Here is a 25,556-nt window from a genome sequence, read left to right on the forward strand (position 1 = left end):
CGCTCTTGGAAGGGCCTTTTCCTGTGAGCGCGTCCTTGGGCAGCGCACGCAACGCGGAGCTGGAGCTGCGCAGGAAGGAACTGAGTCCAGCCCAGTCCGTCTCCAGCATGACTGGACTCGCAGGAATCCACGAGTGAGTCACGAATTCCCCCAAGACCCCCGGAGAACAAAGCAAAGCCACTGGCACAAAGGACATCCCCGGCCGCTGCTCTGTGTCCTTGTGCCCCCGCCAGCTCCCTGACAGCTCAGAGACGCCGCGGGAGCAGCTGAGCGTTCCCGTAACAACCCTGTCCCCCTGCCAGCTGATAAGAGAGAGGCGCAGAGCGGAGGCGGCAGCGGCGACGGTCCAAGTGTTTGGAGCATCCCCTCACCCCGTTCCTGCGGCTGGGCTCCGGCGGGACGCGGCCAGCTGGCCCTGCCAGGTCACAGCTCGCTCTCTGTGTCACTCTGCGCGTCCCCCCGGCGGGGAGTGGCAGCCTCGGCACACGTGGGGTAACCAAGGTGGAGAGGGACAAAGTCCTGCCGGGGCACCTTGCGCCCGTGTGACGGCGGGAGGCAGAGCCGAGGCTGGCACAGGGCCCCTGTCCTGCCTGTGCCACCGTGCTGGGGGAGGGACAAGGTGCCAGCATCGCGTCCCCACTGCTCAGAGCCACGGGAAGACCCCACAGCCGGCTGGCTGTGAAGACCCCACTGCTGCAGGGGTGAATCCCCCCAAACCCACCCGGGAAAGCCGCCCACCCCTCTGGTGGGTGGTGCAGTGCCCCCCAAAGCCAGCCCCCCACGGATCGCACCCCACACATCGTGCTCTGAGCGGAACCGGGCTGCTGGAGCCCCCCCGAGCCCCCAGCCCCGGGCAGGGCAGCTCTGGGGCGCTGCCCCCGCAGGGCTCGGCTCCGAGGCGATCCTGGACAGGATTTCTTGGCAGGAGGCAGCCAGGAAAGGCAGGGACCGAGCCGCGGCCAGCGCCGGCTTCCTCCCCGGCCAGCGGCACGGGAAGGAGCCGCCTCAGCCCCAACATCGCTGCAGGACGTGCTGTCCCCGGGGAGTGAAGCTTTGCTGTCCCCACAGGGGTCTGGGGGCGCCTGGGGGAGGGGGCTCCACCCTCACCTCCCTGGGGTGGCCTTGGGGACATCGCAGCGATGTCGTCATTCGAGGGGGACACACCAAACAGGCAGGGGGGGCACAGCCCTTCCCGGGGCAGCGACCTTGCCCTGTAAGGTGCCAAAAAATCAGGGCACGGGTCCTTCTGCAGTGACACCAACCCTGCACCCCTGCACGGACAGGAGGGAGCTGGAGCTGCGCTCTCAGCCCCATCTCGGTGGCTTTAAGGGGTCAGGGAGGCGTCCGGATATTTGTGTCCCCTGCTGGACATTTGTGCCCCCTGGCCGGACATTTCTGACCCCTGCTGGACATTCGTGTCCCCTGCTGGACATTTGTGTCCCCTGCTGGTCATTTGTGTCCCTGGCCGGACATTTGTGTCGTGTCCCCGTCCGGTCATTTGTGTCCCCTGGCCGCGGCTCGGTGGCAGGGCTGCAGTGCCACCTCTCGGGAGACAGACGGCAGCAGGCGGGCGGCCTCTACTCCAAATTTTAATGAAACAAATAAATTAATAAGTTAATCAAGTGAGGTAACTACCGCTGGCTCTGGGCGGGGGGGATCTGCGGGGCCCAGCCAGCCCCGGCAGGGGGGTTCTAAAGGGTTAAAATTCCTGCGTGCGGCTGCGGGCAAAGCTGTCACATTGTCACATGCACCTCGCCCAGCGCTGTCCCCTGGTGGGCACGGCCCGGGCACCCGCGGGATGGGGGGGTTCGAGCAGCCCTGGCACGGCCCGCGCTGGCCGCATGCACCGATGGGGAGAGGGGACGAGCAGGGTCGGGCACGGGAGAACCTGGAGCAAATCCCGCTGTGCCAAACGCAGAGAGGGGGAGCGGTGGGAGCAGCCCAGGACAGGTCCTGGCACTGTGGGGTGACCACCGAGCCCCCCTGGAGCCGCTTGGGCACAGCGCGGGAGCGGTGGTGGCGCTGCTGTAGGTGACATGCAGGGACACCACCACCCTGTGGCAGGTCCCCTCCAGGCCCGGCCCGTGCTCCCCGGACCACAGAGGAGACAGGGACGGGGACAGGGACAAACTGAGCACCGCAGGACCCAGCCGGGAGGGAATCCCCTAAGCAGGAGCAGGGGCACAGGGGGAGGGACGATCCTTGGGGACAGCGCTGTCCCCACAGCCCCTGCTCAGCTTCCTGGCCCCAGGGCCACCCTCGGGTGGAGGTTTCCCCCCAGCCCTGAGCTCTCAGGGCCTCCAGGGCAGCACAGTCCAGCCCTGGGAGCTGGCAGGGGGTTGCTTATTGCCTATGGCCCCTCGGGTTGCTCTTCCCAGGGGTGTTGCATATTAAGACATTATTGCATAAATATATATATATATATATAATCTATATATATATTGCCCTGGGAGCATGCACGGGCAGGCAGAAAGCTCTGCTGTGCTTCTGGAGAGGTGCAACCTGGGCAGGGGGGACAGTGCCCTGCTCCCCACACTGGGGACCCCCAGTGACTCGGGTAAAACCACCCTGGGTCGTGCCCCCACACCCCTGCACTGGCAGCAACAGGGAGATGGGACCTTGCATAGCTGGTGGTGGCCCCGGCTCAGCTCTGGGGTCCAGGCAGGACCTGTCCTGAGGGCTGGGGATGGGGTTCAAACCAAACCCCAGGGGATGGGGCCAGCCCAGAGCATCCCCACCACAGCTGGGGAGCACCCAGGACCCCAGAGCTGGGGGGGTGTCATCCTACAGGAAGCCAGGAGCACCCCAGGAACATCTCAGGAGCATCCCAGGAGCACCCCAGGAACGTCCCAGGAGCAACCCAGGAACATCCCCAGGAATATCCCAGGAATATTCTAGGAGCATCCCAGGAGCACCACAGGAACATACCAGGGGCATCCCAGGAGCATCCCCAGGAGCATCTCAGGAATATTCCAGGAATATTCCAGAAGCACCCCCGGAATGTCCCAGGAACGTCCCAGGAACGTCCCCAGGAGCATTTCAGGAATATTCCAGGAGCACCCCAGGAACGTCCCAGAAACATCCCCAGGAACATCCCGGGAGCGTCCCCAAGAATATTCCAGGATCATCCCCCAGGAGCACCCCAGGAACGTCCCAGGAGCATCCCCAGGCGCCCGGGCTGGCCATGCCCCAGTGCCACCCTGCCACAGCCGTGTCCCCGCAGAGGAAGACGTGGTTCAAGTAACGCCCTGAGTGACAGCGAGGGGACAGCAAGGGGACAGCGAGGGGACAGCGCCCTGGCTCCCCCATCGCCCCGGCTCCATCCCGCTGCCTCCTGCTCAGTCCATGTTGGCGCTGGCCGACCTGGAGCTGCTGAGGGTCTGTGCAGACGCGGAGATGTCCTCGTGCTCCGCGGGGCTGTGATAGTCCGAGGTGACGTCGGGCTCGCCGGGCGGCGCCCGCACCGCGGCCAGGCTGAAGGAGTTGCTGGAGCCCTTGCGCAGGCACTGCGAGTAGAGGCCGAGCAGCAGGTCCAGCTTGTGCTCGATGGATTGCACCTGGCAGGAACGAGGATTGAGGTGGTTTAGGGCTAGGACGCCCCCCTGGTTTGTTTGGAATCGTTATCTTGGTTTTTTTAAGGTTTTCTAAGCCTTCTGATGTTGACGTTCTTGTAGTGAAATTTCTCACACGCTTTCTGTAAATAACTCATTGTTTTGCATTTCTTTATATAACTTTCTTTATATAGAAAGTTGATGGACTGTTGGTTTGACCAGTGTCATCGGAGAGGTGGCACTGTCACCCTCCAATCCCCTGTCACTCTTGGAAAACTATAAATGTTGGAGTCAGAAAATAAACTTCCCTTTTCCTTTACCTTGAGAAAGCGGTGTGAGCTTGTGTTCTTTCGTGTCCTATAGCAACAGGAATGGATTGGAGGATGGCAAATAGGAATGATCATTCGGGTTTGATGTGTGGAGGAGTGACCAGTGGGTTGGCTGGTGTAAAGTTTGCTGGGTCACCCAAGAGGCTGGGGGAGAATAGGGCCAGGGAGACGAGTAGGGAAAGTACCGGTATGAACCCTAGAATGTCTTTAATGGTGTAGTCTGGGTGGAAGGGGATTTTGTCACAGTCTGAGGGGGTTATTTGAGCCTGTTTCGTGGAGGAAGGTGAGATGGACGACTGTGAGGCCTATGATGATGAATGGGAGGAGGAAATGAAGGGCAAAGAATCGAGTTAGTGTAGGGTTGTCGACAGAGAACCCACCTCAGGCTCATTTGAACTAGTGTTTGCCCAGTGTAGGGGACGGCTGAGAACAGGGGTGTGATTACAGCAGCCCCTCAGTGACCCCCGGCTCAGCCAGGCCCAGCCCCGCGGGAGGGGTGGCAGGGGGCTTGGCTGTCCCTCCCAAGGGACGGTGACAATGCTGGGTGTCCCCTCCTGACCTGCCGCTCCACCTTGACCACGCGCCCCATCATGCTGAGCTCGTCCACCAGCTCCGCCTCCAGCGCCGGCTTCTCCCCCTTCTCCCGAACCTTCTTGTCCGCTGGGAGTGCCCGATCCCTGCCCACGATCTGGTCCACGCTGGCAGGGAGGGAAGGAAGAGCCCACCCATCACTGCCGAGACCCCACCAGGGAATGGCCCAGGGTGGGGAATGCCCCAGGGTCGGGAATGGCCCAGGGAGGGAAGGAAGGGGCAGAGCCCTCCCATCACTCCCGAGGGCTCAGGACTCCACTAGGGAATGACCCTAGGAATGCCCCAGGATGGGGAAGGAAGGGGCAGAGCCCATCCATCACTCCCAAGGGCTCAGGACTCTAGTAGGGAATGACTATGGGAATGCCCCAGGGTTGGGAAGGAAGGGGCAGAGCCCATCCATTTCTCCCGAGGGCTCAGGACTCCAGTAGGGAATGACCCTGGGAATGCCCCAGGGTGGGGAAGGAAGGGGCAGAGTCCATCCATCACTCCTGAGGGCTGGAGACCCCACCAGGGAATGCCCCAGGGTCACCTGCAGGGCACCTCACCGCGTCTGCAGGCTCTTGATCCTGCCCAGCATGTCCAGGTGTCCGGCCGAGTACTGCTCGATGACATCCTTGACGTCATAGGGACGCAAGGTCTCCTTGAACTTCCTCTTGGCCACCAGGAACTTCAGGATCCTGCAGGGACAGTCGGGCTGGAGGCACGGACGGGGTGCCCAGGGTGGGGGGCTCTGTGCACGCTGGGGGACACGGGAGGGGACAGTCTCACCTGACAGCCCGGATCAGGGTTTTCACGGCCGGCATGATGTCCTCGAAGGTCAGCTCGCATGGGGAGCTCCTCTCCTCACCGCTGTCCTCTGGTGGGCAGTCGGCTGTGGGTGACAAGAGGGGGCGGATGGCAGAGCCCCAGGGCTGTCCCCAAACCTGCAGCCCCCCCAGTGTCCCCCAGGGGCTCACTGTTGAAGATTGCAATGCAAGATGTGTTCTATTACCATCTGCATGGCAGATTGCCTTGGTCAAGTGGGCAGTTTGCCTTATCTCTCTCTGAGTGACCACAATCACACCTCCCTCAGGAGGGGACATTGCTGATAACAGCTATGGAATGTCCCTGCATGGCTGATAAGAACTGCAGCATCCCATTGGGAGATGGGAGCCCAGAGGGAGGAGCCAAGCATTCCTACCCAGATAGAATCTGGAGATTCTGGAACACCAGCACGGCTTCTGCACTGGATTGCCCAGAGGAACAGCAGCTGCCTCTTGCCCTGGATCTGCAGAGGCAGAGACTGCACCTTTCTCCAGGATCCCTGCTCCAGCAGAACCAGCCCTGGCACTGCAGGAGGGCTGAGCCACAATTCCAATGGTTCTGCTGCCAACACCACACAGGGTGTCAGGCTGGGTTCTGACTCTGGCACTGTTGTTCTAGTTCACTGCATTGTTTATTTTATCCTTTTATTTTTTTCTTTTCCCTATTAAAGAACTGCTATTTCCTGCTCCCATATTTTTTTTTGCCTGAGAGCCCGTTAATTTAAAATTTATAGCAATTCAGAGGGGTGGGGAGGGTTCACATTCTCCATTTCAGGGCAGGCTCCTGCCTTCCTTAGCAGCCTCCTGGCTTTCCCAACACGACCCTCACCCTCAGTGGGTGTCCGCGGTTTGAGCCTCAGCGATGCTCGGAACCGGGTGCGGTCGTTGAAGCTCCAGCTTTTCTGCACCTTGCTGGGGCTGGAGGCCTCGGGGATGTCCTCGGTGCTGGGGGAGCGGTGCAGGGGCGGGCCCAGGTGCTGCTGCTGCTGCTGGCGGCCGCGGCCGCCCTGGCGCTGCGAGCTGCTCAGCCGGATCCGCTCCTTGATGGCCATCTTGTTGCTGCGCGGGGACAGCGGCGTCAGGGCCGTGGGGACAGGGACAGGCACGGGGTGGCCCCTGTTTGAGGTGGGGGTGGCCGTGCTGAGCTCACAGAGAGCGCCCAGCGGGTGATGGGGCACCAGGAGCCAGGTGGTTCCTTCTGGGCAGCTCTGGGGTTGTTCCTTTCAATCCCTTTTTTTTTTTGGTCCCAAGAGCAGAGGAAGGAGGTGACAGACAGGGAGAGAGGGGACAGATGGGTGTGGCAGCAGGGGACACGCGGCAGAGCCACCGCCGAGCTGAGCAGAGCTCTGCTCCTGCTCCATCCCTCCAAACCCAGCCAAGCTGCTTCATCCTCCTCCTCCTCCTCCTCCAGGCTCTGCTCCTGCCCTACCGCGAGTTCTGCTCCCAAACCCAGCTGCAATTTCGGGTTTTGGGGGGGAAACACCAGGCATTGTTTATGCAGGACCTACTCAAAACCCCCAGATTTTGTATGGTGAGAGACCCCAAATGCAGCTCAAGGGGACGCACGGGGAAGGACCCTAAAGCTGGGGAGGGCACGGAGTGAATCCCACACCCTCTGCAGGACAGGATCCATAAAACCCAGGTGTTTGGGGAGGTTCCTGGATTTCCTCAGGCAGGGCAAGGCAGGGATAGAGGCAGCGTCCTGGCAGGGGTACAGGGAGGGATTCAGGCAGGGTCTTGGCAGGGAAATAGGCAGGGATGGAGACAGGGATACAGGCAGGGATACAGGCAAGGTCCTGGCAGGGATACAGGCAGGGATTCAGGCAGGGATTCAGGCAGGGATTCAGGCAGGGATTCAGGCAGGATTCAGGCAAGGTCCTGGCAGGGATACAGGCAGGGATACAGGCAGGGTCCTGGCAGGGATTCACGCAGGGTCCTGGCAGGGCACGGGGCTCCCAGCCCTTCCCTGTGCTGGCAGGGGGGGCTGCCACACATCCCACACATTCCCAGGCTGGGAAGAGCTGTGTCCCGGGAATCAGGCTGCAGCACACAGCTGGGATTTATGGGATTTATCCAAGTGCTGGAGGTGATTGCCACCACCCCGCTCCCATCCACATTACAACGGGGAAACTGAGGCAGTAAGGGACAGCGGGACGGCTCAGCCCGGGCCATGCACAGCCTCCCTGCCCTCAGAGGGACCCCCAGTCCAGCCTCCACCCCTGTCACGGTCCCAGCCCCGTCCATGCCGCAGGCACGCAGGCAGGCGGTGCATCCATGCATCCCGAGGCTCTCAGCAGGACACGGTACCTCCTTCTCCACGTGCCCCACGTCTGCAAGAGCCTCCTCTTACCACTAAAGATGGGGCTGGAGGGGCAGGGCCAGGAGAAGACACAGGAGAAAAGAGAATCAGCCCCGGTGGGCAGGAGCGGAGCGTCCCGGGGCCACCGCCCGCTGTCCCCGCGGTGCCACCGCTGCGAGGGCAGGATGCTCGTGTAGGTCCTGCATAAACACCTGGGCGCCGTCTCGGCTCGGCCAGAAGGATCTGGGGACAGTCCCCGAGCAGAGGGACCGCGCTGGGGGCTGCCCGCGGCCGGGGGCGAGCGTTACCTGAGGCGTAAACACCTGTGGGGCTGCGCGTCCTCCTCATTCCAGCTTGGGGAGGGCGGAGGGATGGAGAGGAGGAGGAGGAGGAGGAGGAGGGTGAGCGGGAGAGGGGAGGAGAGAGAGAAGATGAGATGTTATGAGAGGTGATGCTCGCGGGGGGACATGGGCGGGCTCAGACCCCCGAGCGGGCGGGGGGGTTCGGTCCTTCCCCTGCCGGTTCCTGGTTGGTCACAGAGCCCAGGGCGGAGCCCCCCCAAACCCCGAACTCACCTGGGGGAGCAGGTGCCGCTCATCCCCACAGCTGCACGCTCAGCCCTGCTGATGGGGCATCACGGGGGAAACTGAGGCACGAGGCCTCTCCCCACCTAACCCTGGCGCTGTCCTGGGGGGTGGCCAGCGTTGGTGGCACCCTGGGATCTCCTCTTGAGGGCACAGGGGACAAGGGACACGGTGCAGAGCAGCCACCGGCAGCAGCAGCAGGGCAGCCCCAAGCCCTCCCTTCTCTCCTTATGGGCTCAGGGAGCCCTTCCCAGCCCCAGGCTCTGGGATTGGCTCCTTCCCAGGCTCTGGGATTTGCTCCTTCCCAGGCTCTGGAATTGGCTCCATCCTGCCAGGATGGCACCGCTGCCCCTCCCAAGGGGTCTCCTGCCACTCTCAGTTGCCCTGTGCCACGTCCCAGGGTCACGGCCACACAGAGAGGGCAGCGAGGTGACCTCACAAAGGTCAAACAGCCCAGAGGGTCCCCTGGGATCAAATCTGCCCCTTCTGGAGCTGGAATGGAGCTGGGTGTCAGAACTCAGTGCATCCCTCTGGGTGTCCAGAGTTGCCAAAGACCCCGTTGGGGGGCTCAGAGACCCTGGCACACAGTCCAGAGCACCTGGGGATTTGATTTTGACCCCTGGAGCAAGTTACCAGCTTTGTATGAGGACCTGAAAGTCACACAGGTTTGAATAGTGCAATAACAAAATAATCACAGGGTGAAAATGTAGATTTTAGGATTTTTGGTGTGGGGGTTATGGGGACAAGATGGAGGGACCTGGGCGTGTCCAGCCTTTCTCCTTCTTCTTCTTGTTCTCCATTTTCTGCAGTGATGTTGGCACTTTGGGGTTGGTTTAGAGTAGAAGTGCACTGTCTAACACAGGTGATAGGCATTGGGAATTAAGTGTAAATATGTTCTATGTAGTTTGTAGTATAAAAGGACAACACCACCCTTGGGGCGGTCACAGTGCCTGTGGCTGCCCTGCTGAGCAGACCTCGGCTGGGCAGAAAGAAAATTTTATAGATAAGAATTAATAAACAACCTCAAGAGTGAAAAGTGAAGAGTCCAAACCCTTCCCTCTCGAAGCAGAGACACCCTGCACATCTCAGGGCAGCAATTAACAACCAAAACCCAAGGGCTGGGAGCAGCAGCAGGGGTGCCCAGCACCAGGGGGAGCAGGGACACTTTGGGGTGGTGGCACTCGGGTCTGGCCTGGCAGTGACAGTGACATCTCAGGAGGGCACAGAGGAGACAGAGCAGAGAGGAGGGAGAACACGGGGGCTGCCCCCTCCTACCTTTCCCCTGAACACACGGCCAGGCTGAAGCTTTTCTGGGCAGGGGTGGAGCAGTGATAGGGTGGTGGGGCTCTGTCAGGCCATTTTTTCACCTCTGAGTTCCTAAATCCTCCGTTGCGGACCCGGTGCAAGTGGTCAAACATAAGGACCAGCTCTCTGAGGTCGGGGTGAAATAAAAACGGGGAGAAATTAAAGTTTCCAAAGCAAACAAAACCAGCAAAGCGAGGCTGAGCAGCGCTGGGTCCTCCTGAGCGCAAACCAAAGCAAAACCAGAGGAAAACAAAACAACAAAACAAAAAAATCAGAATTCTTGTTCAAAAGATGGTTATGGGGCTGGGGAAGAATCCTGGGACAGGATTGCACAGAAGGAAGGGCTGGATGTGCTGAGAGGGATGGATCAGGAAAGGACAAATCTGGGACGGGGTGGGGACATGGGGACCTGTCACCATCAGATCCTGGGCTCCAGGCAGAAGGGGAAAGCTCAGACCCAGCAGGGATGGAATCTGGCTCTGTGTGAATTCCACTGCAGGGAACACAGCTCCTGGCACAGCAGGAGAGGCAGCAGAGTCCCCAGAGATCCCCAGGATCTGGGGTGATGCTCGGGAAGCTGGGACTCAGGGCTGTGGATGTTGAAAGCTCTGCCTTTGGAAAAACTGAGAGTGGGACAGAGGGATGAATTTGTCACAGGGCCAGAGCAGGGCAGGGATTGTTCACAGGGATGTGAGAAACCCTCAGGATCTGGAAGAGAAGTCTGGAAAACCTTTGGGAAGCCTTTGATCCACCCACAGTGCCAAAATCCCAGGGATCACGGGAGGGGCATGGTGCAGGCACGGGACATGGGGCTCCCACTGGATCCCCCCATGTCCACACCTGGAACCAGCTCCTGTCCTGCTGCAGCTCCACCACCACAACCGTGGGGTCCCCGAGGCACCACCCCATTCCCTGTGCTGCTGGAGGAAGGCTGTGGATGGAGTGAGAGGGGATGGGACGGGCGCTGTGAGGATGATGAGGATGAAGGGGGCTCCTTCAGCAGACTCCCATCGTGGGAAGGTGTGGGCGCTGCTCGACCCCACCGAGCTCCTGGGGGTTCCACAAGGTCCCTCCCGGTTTCCCAGGCCGTTCATCCCCGCGGGGAGCCCCGGGAGCCGCCCAGCCCTCTCCCCCGCTCCCGCCTACCTGAAGGCGGGCAGGAGGCTGTCGTAGTAACACCAGGTGGCCGTCAGGTAGCCCCGGCTGGCGTCCGTGGAGTACAGGCGCCAGGCAGCCTGCAGGGAGCGAGATTCCCGGGAATCCGGGTTAATTGGGACGGGAGAACCCTCCCGGACCCCTCCATCCATCCTGGCCCCCGCAGGCGGCAGCAGCCAACCCGCAGGATGCCAGCGCTGTGTCACAGACGTGGTTTCTGAAAAATCCCTTTCCTTAGGATTGTTCCTCCTGAGAAGCTGAGAGGCCTCAGGAACAAAATGCAACCAATGGTTATCTGCTGCTGTGGAATGCAACAGGTGCATCTGGGATTGGCCTCATGTGGTTGTTTCTAATTAATGGCCAATCACAGCCCAGCTGGCTCGGACTCTCTGTCTGAGCCACAAGGCTTTTTTATTCATTACTTCTTTTTCTACTCTTAGCCAGCCTTCTGATGAAATCCTTTCTTCAATTTTTTTAGTATAGTTTTGATATAATATATATCATAAAATAATAAATCCCTAAATAAAATAAATATTAAATTAATTTAATATTTTGATTTGACTTTGATTAATAATTAATTAATATTTTGATGAAATCCTTTCTTCTATTCTTTTAGTATAGTTTTGATATAATATATATAATAAAATAATAAATCCCTAAATAAAATAAATATTAAAAATGAATGAATAATAAATAAATAATAAAATAATAAATAAATAACAAAATAATTAAGAATAAATAAATTTTATAATGAAATATAAAATAAAATAATAAAACAATAAAAACCTTCTGAAACATGGAGTCAGATCCTCGTCTCTTCCCTCATCCTCGGACCCCTGTGAGCACGGTCACAGTGCTGGATGTGGGGCCGGGGGTTTGGATGGGCAGAGCAGAGGAGGGGACAGCAGAGCATTCCTGGGAAGGGGTGGGGTGGGACAGGCCAGCCCTGCCTCACCTGGATCAGGTTGGCTGCTGGAGTCCTCCTCTTCTCAAAGTGCTTCTGCCGATGCTGCTCCTGCACTTTAAGGGCAAAACCGGAGCCCAGGATCCCCTGGGGACAGGAGGGGACAGGGCAGTGAGTGCCAGCACAGCCTGGGCCCCACTCAGAGGCAGCTCTGCCCCTTTCCCCCCTGCTTTGAGCTCTCCCAGCCCTACTCACGGCGGGCAGGGCGAAGAAGGAGATGCCGAGCAGGGCGAATCCGGCCGCCAGCATCCGGCCCAGCCACGTCTGCGGCGCTTTGTCCCCGTAGCCGATGGTGGTCAGGGTCACCTGCCCGGGAGCACAGCAGCCGGGGGCCTGCAGGGCGCTCCCCCAGCACGGCCCCGTCCCCTCCTGTCCCCGGGGAGCCGCGGGGGCTGAGCTTACCGTGCCCCACCACAGGGAATCGGCGTAGGTGGCGAACTGCACGTTGGCGTCCTTCTCAGCCAGGTAGACGAGGAAGGAGGCGAAGATGAGCACCAGGAAACCGATGTACCAGGCGGTGATGAGCTCCTGCAGGGCATGGTGAGGCTCAGGGGGATGTCCCTGGGTGGTTTTGTGTTGTATTGTGCTAAATAGTTACTTATTTGTTTGTTTTGCACTGGGCGATTGGAGATTTGCGCTGAGTGGTCTTTGTATTGCACTGAATTTTATGTTATAAGTTTATAAGTTTATTTTATATCACAGGAGTGTCAGTCACCTCTCCTCCCCTCCCAGCACTGTCTGTCAATCCTGGCATTCCAGAGGGCCTCGAGTGATTGGCAGATGCAAAGGATGCCCTCTACCCCTGGGGGGCATTGGGCCATCCAGGTGTCCTTTGTCCCTTTGTCCCTCCCCTCCTGTCCCTGCTTGGTGCCTCCCTGCCCCTTCCCTGCCCCTCTCCCCGGGGTTAAAGGAGCAGCAGCCACGGGCTCAGGGAGTTCTGTTGGAGCTGGTGCTGCATTCAGAGGCCTGAGGGCCGGAATAAAGCTCTGGATCCAAACCCTCCCTCAGAACTGACTCCTTTCCTTCACCATCCCCTTAAAGCTTCTCTGCCAGAGGGAAACCCCAGGAGCAGCCCCTGTTATGGGGGGAAGCTCCATCCCAGCACCACCAGAGCTCCTGCAGGCCTGGACTTGTCTGCAGTGCCAACTGCAGCACCCAGGCAGGCAAAAGTGTCTGTGGGGTGAAACACCACACACCCAGCCAGCCCAAAGTGTCTGTGGGGTGAAAACACCACACACCCAGCCAGGCAAAAGTGTCTGTGGGTGAAACACCACAGTGCTGCTGTTTGGTTCAGACACAGGGGCCAGACAAGCCAAGGAACCTCCCATCCACAATATTGGTAACAACAATATCTTACAATTTTTCTCACCTTGCTGTGGGCGTAGACGACGGAGCCCAGCAGCTTCCAGGTGCCGCCGCGGCGGTCCATGCGCACCATGCGCAGGATCTGCAGGAAGCGCATGCTGCGCAGCGCCGACGTGGCAAAGATGTTTCCCTGCGTGCCCGCGGCGATGACGGCCACCGAGGCGATGAAGACGATGAAATCTGAGGGGGCAAAGAGGCTCAGGGGGGGTACGTGAGTTATCCAGAATTCCACCCATCAAAAATCGAAGTTGTCGTGTTGTGGTAACGTGTTGTATTGTTGATTTATTATTGTGAGGTTGTCATGTTGTATGAATGTGTTGTATTGTTAATTTATTATTGTGAGGTTGCCGTGTTGTACTAATGTGTTATATTATTAATGTATTATTGTATTAGCTGGTAAAGGGTTTGAACATAAGTCCTGTGAAGAGCAGTGGAGGGAGCTGGGGTTGTTTAGCCTGGAAAGAAGGAGGTTCAAGGGTGATCTTAGCACTCCACCACTGCCTGGAAGGAGATGTGAGGACACAGGAGTCTGTTTCTTCTCCCAGGCAACCAGTGAAGGATCAAGGGGAAATGCCATGAGAAGCTCAGAGGAAAGAGTGAGAAACAATTCTCATCTTAACCTGCTGCACCTGGTGTTGTGCACATGAGGAATGTGTTATGGAGATTTATTTACCAAAGGGTGATTTCTTAATTGGCCAATGGTGACGGTGTTTGGATTCAAGAACCAATTAGATCAAAACTGTATCAGACTGTCTGTAAGGGTGATGGGTTTCTCAATTAGTACATTAAAGTGATTGATCAGCCTTCTGAGAGTCATGGAGTCAATGCTAATTATTGCACATGGTTTTTCTCTTTGTCCCTGATCCCTTCAGCACGCTTTGGAATAAACCTTCACTGAAATACATCGTACAAAAACCCTTCCTGTCCTTCCTCTGCTGAGCTATCCACGTTGTGTGTGTGTGCATGGACTCGAAATGGCTGCTCTGGTGGCCTGACCCTGAGCAGCTTCTGGGGGAGACACCTCAAAGAAAGTTGCAGCATTTCTACCACCCTGCCACGCTGCAGCAGAGAGAGCTGGTCGCACTGGCAGACCGTGTGGTGATAAGCTAGAAAGTTTCAAACTTTTCTGGATTTCTCCAAAACTGAAGCTGCTGGCAACTAGGACCCTGGAAGTCCTTAGAACCCCAAAAGTCACCTTCAAGTAGATACCCAGACCCTGAGGAAATCACTTCTTTTCCCCATGGAAAATGACCTCTGTTTGTGGCCACTCGCCCTGGCAGACCGTGCAGTGCCAAGCTAGAAATTTGCAGACTTTTCTGGATTTCTCCAAAACTAAAGCTGCCAGCAACTAGGAACCTACAAGTCCTTAGAGCCCCAAAGGCCACCTTTAAACTGATACCCAAACCCTGGGGAAATGACTTCTTTTCCCCATGGAAAATGGCCTCTGCTTGTGGCCACTCGCCCTGGCCGACAGGACAGCGCTTAGCTCGAAACTGGCAAACTTTGCTGGATTTCTCCAAAACTAAAGCTGCCAGCAACCAGCACCCTGCAAGTCCTTAGAGCCCCAAAGGCCACCTTTAACCTGACCCCAGAACCCAATGGAAATGAGTTCTTTCCCCGTGCCAGCCCGTACCTATCACGCAGAAGGGTTTCCTGGCGAAGCGGAAGCGCCCGCGCCAGCCGCGGTAGCGGCAGCAGCAGCCGGCGGCCCACACGCGGATGATGTACTCCATGCCGAACACCACGATCATCACAAACTCCTGCCAGGGGGAAAAAAAAAAACGGGGGTAGGGAGAGTGGAGGGCTCCGATTTGATGGGGGAAAAGCGAACGGGGCTGAGCGCGGCGCGGGACGGGCGCAGCAAGGCCGGCGGAGCTGCCCCGGGGGATGAGGGTGATGGGACGGAGCTGTCAGGGCTGTGCGGGAATCGCTGCTCTCTCCTCCTCACCCCGAGCTGGGTCCTTTTCCTCCTCTGTCAGCATTGTCCTCCTACCTCTCGCACAAACAAGCCCCCGTTCTGCTTACTCGCAGGAAAGTCACAAGGACCTTCCCAATTTAGTCTCCGTCACTCGGGAGAAGTCCCTGCGTCAGCTCTTTCTGACAGTTTGGGGGAAAGTTGCCTTTTTTAGCCCCTCGTGCCCTGCCTGTTCCAGCGGTTTTTGCTCGGGGAGACAATGGTGGGGTGGAGAGACAATGGTGGGATGGGCTCTGGTGACACCCACGGCCAGGCCACCCCCGAGGTGCCATCAGCTACTCGTGATGAGGTCACAGGGGCTCTGTCCGTGGTCTTCCCCGATTCTTTTAGGATATAAAGCGGGGAAAAGAAATCTGAGCAGCAGCCCCGCTCGTGCATCACTCACCAGGATGAAGAGGCACTCGTTGGCCAGTTTCTGGTGCTCCTGGATGGTGGAGAAGACCGACAGCACCAGGCAGCTGAAGACGAGGAGGAATCTGGAAGGACAAAGTGTCAGTGGGGGCACAGGGACAGCCAGGAGACCCCAGCCCACAGTGCTACCCCCCTCTCACAGCCTGAACCCCCAGTCAAGACCTCCCCAGGCCGTGGCAGAGCCACTGGGGACACGTTTTGCCTCTAGATGGTGGCATGGAGCCTTTGGGGAGCCCAGGAGCTGCCGTGGGGCTCGGTGCCAGCTCTGCTGCAGCCCTGCAGCTTCTTAATTAAAGGCAGGGAGGGACACGGGGGGTCCGGCACTGTGGAGGGCCCAGGAGCTGCAGGAAGGGCACCAGAGCTGCTCAGCACTGTCCCCAGCATCACTGCCACTGTGGGGACCTGCCAGCAACGCCTGGGAAGTGTCAAAAAAAGGGGAAAAGTCCCCAGGAACAGCTCTGAGGCTGCTCCTCCCCGAGCGCTCAGGCACGAGGGGCTTTGGCCCATTTAAAGTAAGGAGGGGAATTAACAAAATAAAAAAAAAAAAAAAGAAAAGGAAAAAAAAGAAAAGGAAAAAAAGAAAGTCGACTCTGAAGCTGAAGCAAATGAAACCTCCAAAAATACATTTTTTTCCCCTGATCCAGCGATTCTAAAAAAGGAAAGCGGAGGGCTTGTGCCACCGGCCCACGTGACACAAAGGGCCACTCACTGCTCTGTCACCACTGCCCTGGGTGGCACTGGGGACCATGGGCACACCAGGGACCATGGGCACACCGCCCTGGCTGGCACTGGCACAGCCTGGCTGAGCCCTGGTGGCCCTGGCACCTTGGTGGCACCCATCTCAGCCCCATGGCTGTGTTCTCATGGTGACAATGCCCAGGGGCCACCAGGGGTGGATGAAATGTCCCCAAGACAATAATGAAGACCCAATGGGGAAGGAGAAATCTCCTCAATTAATCTGGGGGTTTCTGGGGGCTCATCCCCCCCCTCAGGAGGACATTCCCATCTCTTTGTGTTGTTGATGTGGGATTTTTGGGCAGAATCAGCTGCCTGGGCCATCAGAGGGGTGAATCCTGTCCCAGCTGTCCCAGTGGCACTGGGAAGGCCCCAGGGGACACAACAGAGAGGGGCTGATGCTCTGCCCCTCAGTGGGACCATCCAGGACCCCTCCCCACTGACCCCACAGCCCTGTGTGGGGCTGGGGGCTCTCAAACCCAGCCCTGCCATGAGGGGCATGAGGGTGGCACAGCCTAAAGGGGACCTTCTCTGGGTCCTTTTCCCCAAAATGCTGCTGGAGGTGGGACCCACAGCAAAAAAATCCTCAGGAATGGGAGAAGGGCTGGATGCAGAGCAGGGAAGAGGGAGAACTGGGGCCAGGAAGGGGCCAGGGGTGTCACAGCCGTGTCACCACCCTGTCCTCCCTGTGCTGCTGCTCTCCCGGGCGCTCCCCAGCCGCAAGGCAGAAGGTTGGAGCCAGCTCCTTCTCCCTCTGAATTATTAATTGGGGTTTTTTTTTTCCTCCAGCACAGCAGTTCTGGAGTGAAACCCCACAGGGAACAGCAGCACCCCTGTGGCACGGGCAGGAGGTGCCAGGCTTTGAGCTGAGGAGCAAAACACGGCCCAGGGCAGAGCTCAGAGCTTGGAGCATCATCAGCAATAAAAGATTACCCAGGCAGGATTTAGCAGGCAATTACACGGGCAGCGAAGCACAAAGCAGAGGAGAAGGCAGAAATCTCCCAGCCTGCAAAGATTTGTGCCCCTTCTGCAAAGATTTGTGCCCCTTCTGCAAAGATTTGTGCCCCTTGCCTCACGCAGAGAGCCTGGGCACATGTGGGGACTCTGCTGTGGGTGGCCCTGGCCCTGGAGCACCACCGTGATGGGGTGGGGAAACCTCCCCGGAGTCATCCCGTAGGATTTGGGGAAGGATACAGGCAGGAGAGGCCCCACGGGGCTGGCTGGGAAAGGAACTTTCTGGGAACACATCACCTGCTAGGAATTAACTCGCAAAGCCTGGGCAAACGCCCCGTCCCGGCTGCCGGCAGCGCTTAAGCGGCTTAGGGAAGGGTCAGATGCCTGAAGGCAGCGAGGGGAGCCAGGAACCAGCGTCCCCCGTCCCTCCCGGGCAGGAATTCCACTCTACCAAGCACCCAGGGGCGATTTTTACACCCTCAACCCTGCACCGACACTGGCAGGGCTGTCCCTGTCCCTAACCCTAACCCTGTCCCGCTTTGCCCTCGCCCTGGGGTTGGCATGGGGGTGACACCAGCCCTGGCAGGGCTGTCCTGGTCCCCACTTTCCCAAATCCCTGGGGGTGACACCAGCCCTGGCAGGGCTGTCCTGGTCCCCACTTTCCCAAATCCCTGGGGGTGACACCAGCCCTGGCAGGGCTGTCCTGGTCCCCACTTTCCCAAATCCCTGGGGGTGGCACCAGCCCTGGCAGGGCTGTCCTGGTCCCCACTTTCCCAAATCCCTGGGGGTGGCACCAGCCCTGGCAGGGCTGTCCTGGTCCCCCAGTTTCCCAAATCCCTGGGGGTGGCACCGGCCCTGGCAGGGCTGTTCTGGTCCCCAGTTTCCCAAATCCCTGGGGGTGGCACCAGCCCTGGCAGGGCTGTTCTGGTCCCCAGTTTCCCAAATCCCTGGGGGTGGCACCAGCCCTGGCAGGGCTGTCCTGGTCCCCACTTTCCCAAATCCCTGGGGGTGGCACCGGCCCTGGCAGGGCTGTCCTGGTCCCCACTTTCCCAAATCCCTGGGGGTGGCACCAGCCCTGGCAGGGCTGTCCTGGTCCCCCAGTTTCCCAAACCCCCCATGGGATGGCAGTGCCAGGCTCCCATCCCAGCTCGCTGCTCTTCCCACCCTCCAAGAGGAGCTGGAAAAGCCAGGAATGCTGGCAGGGGAATGGGGAGGGGGCAGAGAGAGGGACAGGAGCTGCAGGGCTGAGGCTGAGCTGGTTCTTCACCTGTCCCAAATAAAATTCCCATCTCCAGCCCCATCCCCACGGGGTTCAGCACGGACACGGGGACAGGACCCAGCAGGAGCAGAGCCCGGCCCCAGCAGCAGCGAAACCTCCCCAAAACAATAATGAAAACCCGGCAGGGAAGGCGAAATCTCCTCAATTAATCTTCATTAGGGTGGGCTTTGCCATCTGCTGCCGCCCGAGCCGGCCCGGGAACAGGTGAGCTGGGAAAGCTGCTGAGCTCAGGGGAAGCAGGGCCAAGTCTGCGTGGGCAGGCGGGCACCACTTGGCTCCCAGTGCCCCCAAAACACCGCTGGGCAAAGGGGCTGCACCCCAAAACAGCCTGGGATGAGCCAAAGGAGTGGGATCCTTGGAGCTGGTGGGGTGGGATGGGGCAGCACAGCCCTCCCAGGATTCATCCCCAAAGCCCCGGGGTTGGCACGGGGGTGACACCAACCCTGGCAGGGCTGTCCTGGTCCTTGCTTTGCCCACGCCCTGGGGTTGGCATGAGGGTGATACCAACCCTGGCAGGGCTGTCCTGGTCCTTGCTTTGCCCACGCCCTGGGGTTGGCATGAGGGTGATGCCAGCCCTGGCAGAGCTGTCCTGGTCCTGCTTTGTCTTTGCCCCACAATTGGCATGGGGGTGACACCAGCCCCATCAGGGCTGTCCCGGCCCCACTTTTCCCACTTTGCCCTCAACCCGGGATTGGCATGGGGGTGACACTGACCCTGGGAGGGCTGTCCCGGTCCCTGCTCTGCCCAAATCCCCAGGACTGGCACAGGGGTGGCGCTGGCCCTGGCAGGGCTTCCCTTGTCCTTGCTTTGCCCTCACCCCGGGGCTGGCACGGGGGTGGCACCAGCCCTGTCCCGGTCCCGCTTTGCCCTCACCCCGGGGTTGGCACGGGGGTGGCCCCAGCCCTGTCCCGGTCCCGCTTTGCCCTCGGGGATGCCCCGGGCAGGGGCACAGGCAGCGATAACTCAGCGCAAGGCAAGCACCATCCAAACAGCTCCGCCGCGGGACGAGCGAGCAAACCGGCTCCGGGAAGGCACGGATCCCTTCCCCGGCAGCATCACAGCACCTAAACCGTCCCCTCCAGCTGTGCCACCGCTGGAAATTCGGCATTTGGCCCAAAACCGCCCGCACGCAGCTCCAGCGGGGATGGGGATGGCGTTTCACCCTCCCGGCTCCCCAGGCCGCGAGGTTCAGCTCGGTCTGCAGCTGTATAAACAGCACATCGCATAAATCCCCGTCCCTCGGCCCCGCAGCCCTCCAGGAGAGGTGGAGCGGGGGGATATAAATAACCGGGCTGTGGCGGCCCTGTTTGCGCCCGTAACCATGGCACGGAGCGTCCCACGCCGCCCAGAAGAGAAGCAGAAAAGCTCCGGGAGTGTTTCCCCACGGGCAGAGGCGCAGCAAAGCCCGGCACACGCTCAGAGCCCGGCCCTGAGGCGTTATCAGAGCTGTTATCGGGAGAGTGATGCTCTCAGAACCCCGGGGAAGAGGCAGCACGGGATGGCCCCCGAGATGTTATCAGAGCTGTTATCAGGAGGGTGATGCTCCCTGAGCCCCAGGGAAGAGGCAGCACGGGATGTTATCAGCGCTGTTATCAGGAGGCTGCTGCTCTCAGAGCCCCCCTCAGCTCGGGATGTCCCCTCAGATGTTATCAGAGCTGTTATCAGGAGGCTGCTGCTCTCAGGCCCCCCCCTCAGCTCGGGATGTCCCCTCAGATGTTATCACAGCTGTTATCAGGAGGGTGCTGCTCTCAGAGCCCCCCTCAGCTCAGATGTCCCCAGCAGCCTGGGGAAGGCAGGCAGCAAAGCCAGGATGCGAAGCCTTTCCCCCACCCCATGGCAGCAGCCAGAGGCTCACACCCCACAGAGCACCCAGGCCCTCAAATCTCGGTGTTTTGGGAGGAGAACCTCGCTGGGGGCACCCCGTGGGCGGCGGGCGGCACCGGCCGGGCAGCCCGGTCACAAGGCTCCTGCGGCCGTGCCAAGGCGCTCACACGGAGCAGCCGGGATAGTTTTGCTCTTGGATCATCTGGCAAGGAACGGGCTGGAGCGGGGGGGGAAGGAGCCAGAGTGTTTTCTGAGGCGCCCCAGCAGAGAGAGAGATCGGGGCTGTCACCCTCTGCCAGCACCTGGGGGGACATTTGGGGCACGGGGGTGCGAGTGACCCCAAAGAGCGGAGGGGAGGTTTGGGATCAAACTGAAGGGGACAAAGAAGCAAAAATTCTCCAGCATCACCCCTGCGCCCCACTGGGGTGCCAAACTGGCACCTCCTGCACTGGTCTGGGGGCTCCAGAGGGAGAGGGAAGAGGGGAAAAAGGAAAAAACCCAGAAGGAAAAATCAATGCACCGTTTCATGTTGCGCCGAAGTCGCTTAATTTTATGCCCCGGTGACACCACATGGGGCTGGGGAAAATGCTGTGCCGGCTTCTCCTGCTGCTGGCGCTGCCCCTGGAGCAGCTCCCGTTTCAGCCCCGGGCAAGGTGGCCCTGGGGGCACAGCCCCAGCTCGAAGGGAGCAGCCCGAGTGCCTCTGGTGTGGCCATGCCACCACCCAGCTGGGGGACACACCGGCGACGGCGAGGTAAAAACCTTCAACGAGCTGAATTCAAAAGGGAAGGGGTCAGAGTTGAATTGAAGAGTTTAAGAGAGGCTGAAGAGTTAAACTCAAGAGTTTAAGAGAGGCTGAAGAGTTAAATTGAAGAGTTTAAGAGAGGCTGAAGAGTTAAACTCAAGAGGTTTTTCCAAGCAGGCGTGGAGAGTCAGCACTGAGCAGGGCTGGAAGGATTTTCCTGCAATCCAGGCCGGCCTCCAGGCCTAGGAATTGCCCAGGGGGTGTTGGCAAGGGCTGGGCACTGGCCATGGTGGCACTGATGGGGCTTTTCTGACTCTCCAAGCGGTGCTGGAGGGATGTGACACGGGGAGTGGCGGGGGTGACAGCCCTGTCCTGCCCTCCACCCCTGGCTGGAACAGGAGCTCAGGGATGCTCCAGGAGGGACAGACTGCCACCACCCAGCTCCCTGGCCACAGGGGGACACGTCCCACTGCCACTGCCCCAAACCAGCCGGGATTTCCCACTGGAGGCCAGCCCTGAGCAGGGACAGCCCGTGCCTGGCACCCCTCACCCCGTGCCAGGCTTGCCCTGCGACTCTGCCACCACAATGCCACCAAATACCCGGCAGGGACAAGGTTCCTGTCCATCCCTTCAGGGAAATTCCTCTCCCAGATGGGAAATAAACCCCAAGAACCAGGGAAATTCCTCTCCCAGACGGGAAATAAACCCCAAGAGCAGCACAGAGAGCTGGGCCTGGCACAGGGGACGCTGCTCCAGGCAGGGGATTGCGGCTGCTCCTGGTGCTTGCTGCTGGCTCAGGCTTCCCTAATTTGCTCCAGGTGAAACTGTTCTGCACGGAAATGCTCCTCCAGGACCGGCAAAAGTGCTGAGCCCAGCTGCTGGTGCCGTTTCATAACCATGGGCACCAGCAGACCCCGGGAGCCGCCGGGAATTTGGGAGCCTGGCGGGTGGGCAGGGACAAACCACAACGGGAATAGCTGGAATTGGACACCTGGGAAAACGCATGGAGCAGCTCCAAGGTGCAAAAAACCCCCTGGCAGGGCAGCCCCTGCCCACGGGCACGCAGCCGTGCCCGTGCCAAGCCCGCAGCAGCTTTGCCGGCAGCAGGGAAGAGCCTTCCCGCCCGCTAGCGAGGAGGAGATTGCAAAAAGGAAGTTCTTATTTTGCCTCCTGGCTCTAAAGCCTCTGGCTTAATGCTCTGGGCTCCCTCCCGGATTTGCTCCGTAAGCTCCAGGGCTGGGAGTTCTCATTCCAAGCGGGCGAGGCGAGGCTCGGTGAGGCCGGGCAGCGCCTCCCTGCATGGACTGGAAGGGCTGGAGGGGCTGGGGGACACCTCGGAGCTCGCATTTCCACCTGCACGGGCTCCCATGTCCTCACCACCCCCCTCCCGGAGCATGGGGGGCTTTGGGGACGTACATCAGAGCCCAAAAGCGGCTCCAATCCCTCCCAGCCCCCAGGGCCAGGAGCTGCTGCAGAAATGATTCAGTCACCAAAGCACGGAGCCCAGAGCAGGTGCTGGGATAAGATTTGGGATCAATTCGCCGAGACAGAAAGAGGCTGAAGTCGGTCAATAAGCGCGATGGGCTCGGCCCCGCTCCGGGGAGGGAAGCGCGTCACTTCTCAGCGGGTATTTCCATTTTTGCAGCTTTCAGCCCTGTCTCGGAGCCAGCCCGCTCGGGGGAGGCAGCGCTGGGGACCCGTTTGTGCCACCAGCGCTGCCCCGACCTCGGGCCGGGGGCTCCGTCCCCTGCCGTGCCTCGGGGTGGGGAAAAGGGGAGGGGGTAACACCTTCCTCCTCTTTTGTTAAAACCCAGGGATTGCGGCACACAAATCACCCCCGACAACTTCAGAGCCGCTGCAACAGCTTCGCAGCTCCCATCTGCTGCGAGAGAGAGAGAGAGAGAAAAAAAAACCCAACAAAAAAAACTTGGAAGAAGCCAGAAATGAGCAACATTACGGGAGAGGCTTCACAGAACAGATGTCTGCACCTTGCACCAACCGCGGCGTCTTCCCACAGCATTCGGGGGGTCCCTGGCAGGACTCTGCCCTGCAGCTGCCTAAAATTAAGCGAGCAAGTGAACAAAAAGCCTCCCCAGCAAAGGCTGGAGACGTTTGGCTGCTGCTGCCGGCGGCTGCACATCTTGTGGAACAAAGCCCAGCACCCGGGAGCTGGGGCCAGGCACGCTGGGGTGGCAGGGGAGGGACTGGGGGGGCTCTGCAAATGGGGCCGCTTGTGCCACGCTGTTGTTTTTGGGGTAAAACAGGCTCAGAGCGGTGGAGGATGCTCAGGGGTCCCAGCTGGGAGGTGAGCAGGGGCACGGCTCTTGCACTCTCCATGTGTGTGTGTGTGTGTGTGCCATCCATCCCCACCGCCTGCCCTGGCAGGGGCTTTGGCCGCCTTTCCCTGCTGGAAAAGCTCTTCCCGGGGTGGGATTTTCCACGCAGGGATTCTGGCGCTGGGAGCCCGCTCTGGAGGTGCGGCTTACAAATGGGCCCCGGGCTCGTGTCCCGGCTCCCTGGGGAGCTCCAGGTGCCCTTTCCTCCAGTGACAAATCCCTGCTGCCAGCTCGATGTGCTAACTTAGGCAAGACCCATTTTCCTGCCTCTTAACGAGCTCCGGCTCCCGCAGCACCCCAGGAACGTCGCAGCCCCGCGGCACCGCTCCAGGTGAGAGGGAAAGAGGCGAAATCTTCCCTCGTGCCCTCACAGAAGGTCCGTGCCCACACCTGGAACGCACCAGGCAAAGAGGGGAAACACGTCCTGCCCCTGCAGCTGTGATGTCCCGGCAGCGTCCCCAGCATGTCCCCAGCTCCTGGCTTGGGACAATCCCAAGAATGGAGCCCCCCTCTGTCCCTGCAGCCTCCAGGTGTGTTGGGGACCTCCCCAGCTCCCTGTCACAGCCCTCCCCCGAGGCAACAAACGCGAGGGGTGAAGCTGTTCTGAGCCCCGAGCTGAGCCCGCACGCCAGGAGCCGCGGGATGCTCGGATCCAGCGGGGGAAGCTGGAGCAGAGCTTAGGAAAACAGCCGGAGCAGGGAAAGGAGCAGGTGCGCTCCCGGGAACATCCCTCCGGCCATGGAGAGGCACTTCCAGTGCTGGGGATCCACGGTGAGCCAGGAATGGGCGCAGCTCTCGGGGTACAGCAGGGACAGGGTCACCCCCGCTGTCGCCATCCCAGCCCAAGGGTGGCACTTGTGCCTTGTCCCAGCAGTGCCACAGGTACAGGACAGCGGAGTGTCCCCGCTCCCACCCACAGCTGTCCCCCCCTGCCTTTGAGGGTCCCCACACGCCCAGAGACCCCGGCAGAGCGGGACGGTGACACCGGGAATGGACTCGGGGCCACCCCGGAGGTTGAGTCCCATCCCCGGGGACGCGCTCCGCTCCTCGCCCCGGACCCTCCGCCACCGACCCGGGAACGGCTCCGGGGCAGGAACGGCACCGGAGAAACTTCCCGGTGGAGTCGGGGGGGGCTCTCCCGGTACCCCCGGTGCTCCGGGCAGCCCCGGGGCTGCGTGGCCCCGCTCGCGGTGCCCGCTACTCACATGAAGACGTGGTAGATGAACGCCCAGCCGCGGGGCCGCTCCAGCACGTTGTACAGGCAGTTCTGGAGGCGGCGGCGGCAGCAGCGCGGGGCCCCGGCGGGGCGGGGGGCGGCCCCGGGGCGCGGCCCCGCCAGCAGCAGCCCCCGGCGGCGGGGAGGGGGCGGCGGCGGCGGCGGGGGGGGGCCGGGGGTCCCCTCCGAGCCCTCGGTCCGCACCGCCGTCAGCGCCGCCCGCCGCTCCCCGCCCGCCGCCGCCGCCCCGGCCATGGCCGCCCCGCTCAGGCCGCCGCCCTCCGCATGGCCCCGGCCGCCGCGGGACCCCCGAGCCAGCCCGGGGCCGCTCCCGGGGCCGCCACCTGCCTTTAGCTGCCCGCCGCCGGCTGCGGGCCCTCCCCCGCCGGGCCGGCCCGCCCCGCCGTACCTGGCCCCCGCCCCCGGGGCTCCGCGGGACGGGGCGGGCGGGGAAAGCGCCGTGCGGGGCGGGGGGGGCGCGGCTGTCACCGCCCGGGCGTGTGCGGGGCGCTGCTGGGGACGGGCAGAGTCCTGGGGCACCGCGTCCCGCAGCTCATCCCAAACTACGCCCTGCACCGAGCGGCATCCCAAAGCGCGTCCCAGCCTCATCCCGCAGCGCAGCCCAAATCGAATCGCGTCCCAAAGCACGTCACTGCCTCCTAAACTGCATCCCAAATTGCATCCCAAACTGGATCCCACAGCACACCCCAAACAGAGGGTGGGGAGCACCTCTGGAGGAGATGGGGCATCCCTGGAGGAAATTGAGCATCCCTGGAGGAAATGGGGCATCTCTGGAGAAGATGGAACATCCCTGGAGGAGATAGAGGATCTCTGGAGGAGATGGAGGATCCCTGGAGGAGATGGAGGATCCCTGGAGGAGATGGAGGATCCCTGGTGGAGATGGAGGATCCCTGGGGGAGATGGGGCATCCTTAGAGGAGATGGGACATCCCTGGAGGAGATGAGGCACCTCTGGAGGAGATGGGGCATCCCTGGGGGAGATGGGGCATCCCTGGAGGAAATGAGGCATCCCTAGAGGAGATGGGGCATCCCTGGAGGAGATGGGGCATCCCTGGGGGAGATGGGGCATCCCTGGAGGAAATGAGGCATCTCTGGAGGAGATGTGGCCTCCCTAGA

At 60.4% G+C, this 25,556-nt stretch overlaps 1 protein-coding gene across 3 annotated transcripts; it reads right to left on the reverse strand.

The window, feature by feature from the left end:
- Nucleotides 1-1,584: 1,584 nt before the first annotated feature.
- Nucleotides 1,585-24,862, reverse strand: KCNQ4 (potassium voltage-gated channel subfamily Q member 4). 3 transcript variants are annotated; one of them, XM_054648078.2, is made up of 15 exons: nucleotides 24,410-24,862; nucleotides 15,307-15,397; nucleotides 14,580-14,706; nucleotides 12,951-13,126; nucleotides 11,984-12,109; nucleotides 11,777-11,914; nucleotides 11,573-11,668; nucleotides 10,609-10,697; nucleotides 9,433-9,588; nucleotides 7,882-7,926; nucleotides 6,104-6,333; nucleotides 5,240-5,342; nucleotides 5,017-5,148; nucleotides 4,440-4,578; nucleotides 1,585-3,557 (listed from the first exon to the last, which is right to left on the reverse strand). In XM_054648078.2, exons 1-15 carry the CDS (start codon nucleotides 24,673-24,675, stop codon nucleotides 3,339-3,341), a joined length of 2,133 nt encoding a protein of 710 aa, XP_054504053.2. In that variant the 5' UTR covers nucleotides 24,676-24,862; the 3' UTR covers nucleotides 1,585-3,338. The 3 variants fall into 3 exon arrangements, with proteins under 3 accessions (XP_054504053.2, XP_077045760.1, XP_077045761.1); XM_077189645.1 differs by having other exon boundaries at nucleotides 11,777-11,887; nucleotides 24,410-24,805; XM_077189646.1 differs by lacking the exons at nucleotides 7,882-7,926; nucleotides 9,433-9,588 and having other exon boundaries at nucleotides 11,777-11,887; nucleotides 24,410-24,805.
- Between the last annotated feature and the right edge of the window lie 694 nt (nucleotides 24,863-25,556).

This window comes from Agelaius phoeniceus, chromosome 22 (genome assembly GCF_051311805.1).
Source record: "Agelaius phoeniceus isolate bAgePho1 chromosome 22, bAgePho1.hap1, whole genome shotgun sequence".
NCBI lineage: Eukaryota > Metazoa > Chordata > Aves > Passeriformes > Icteridae > Agelaius > Agelaius phoeniceus.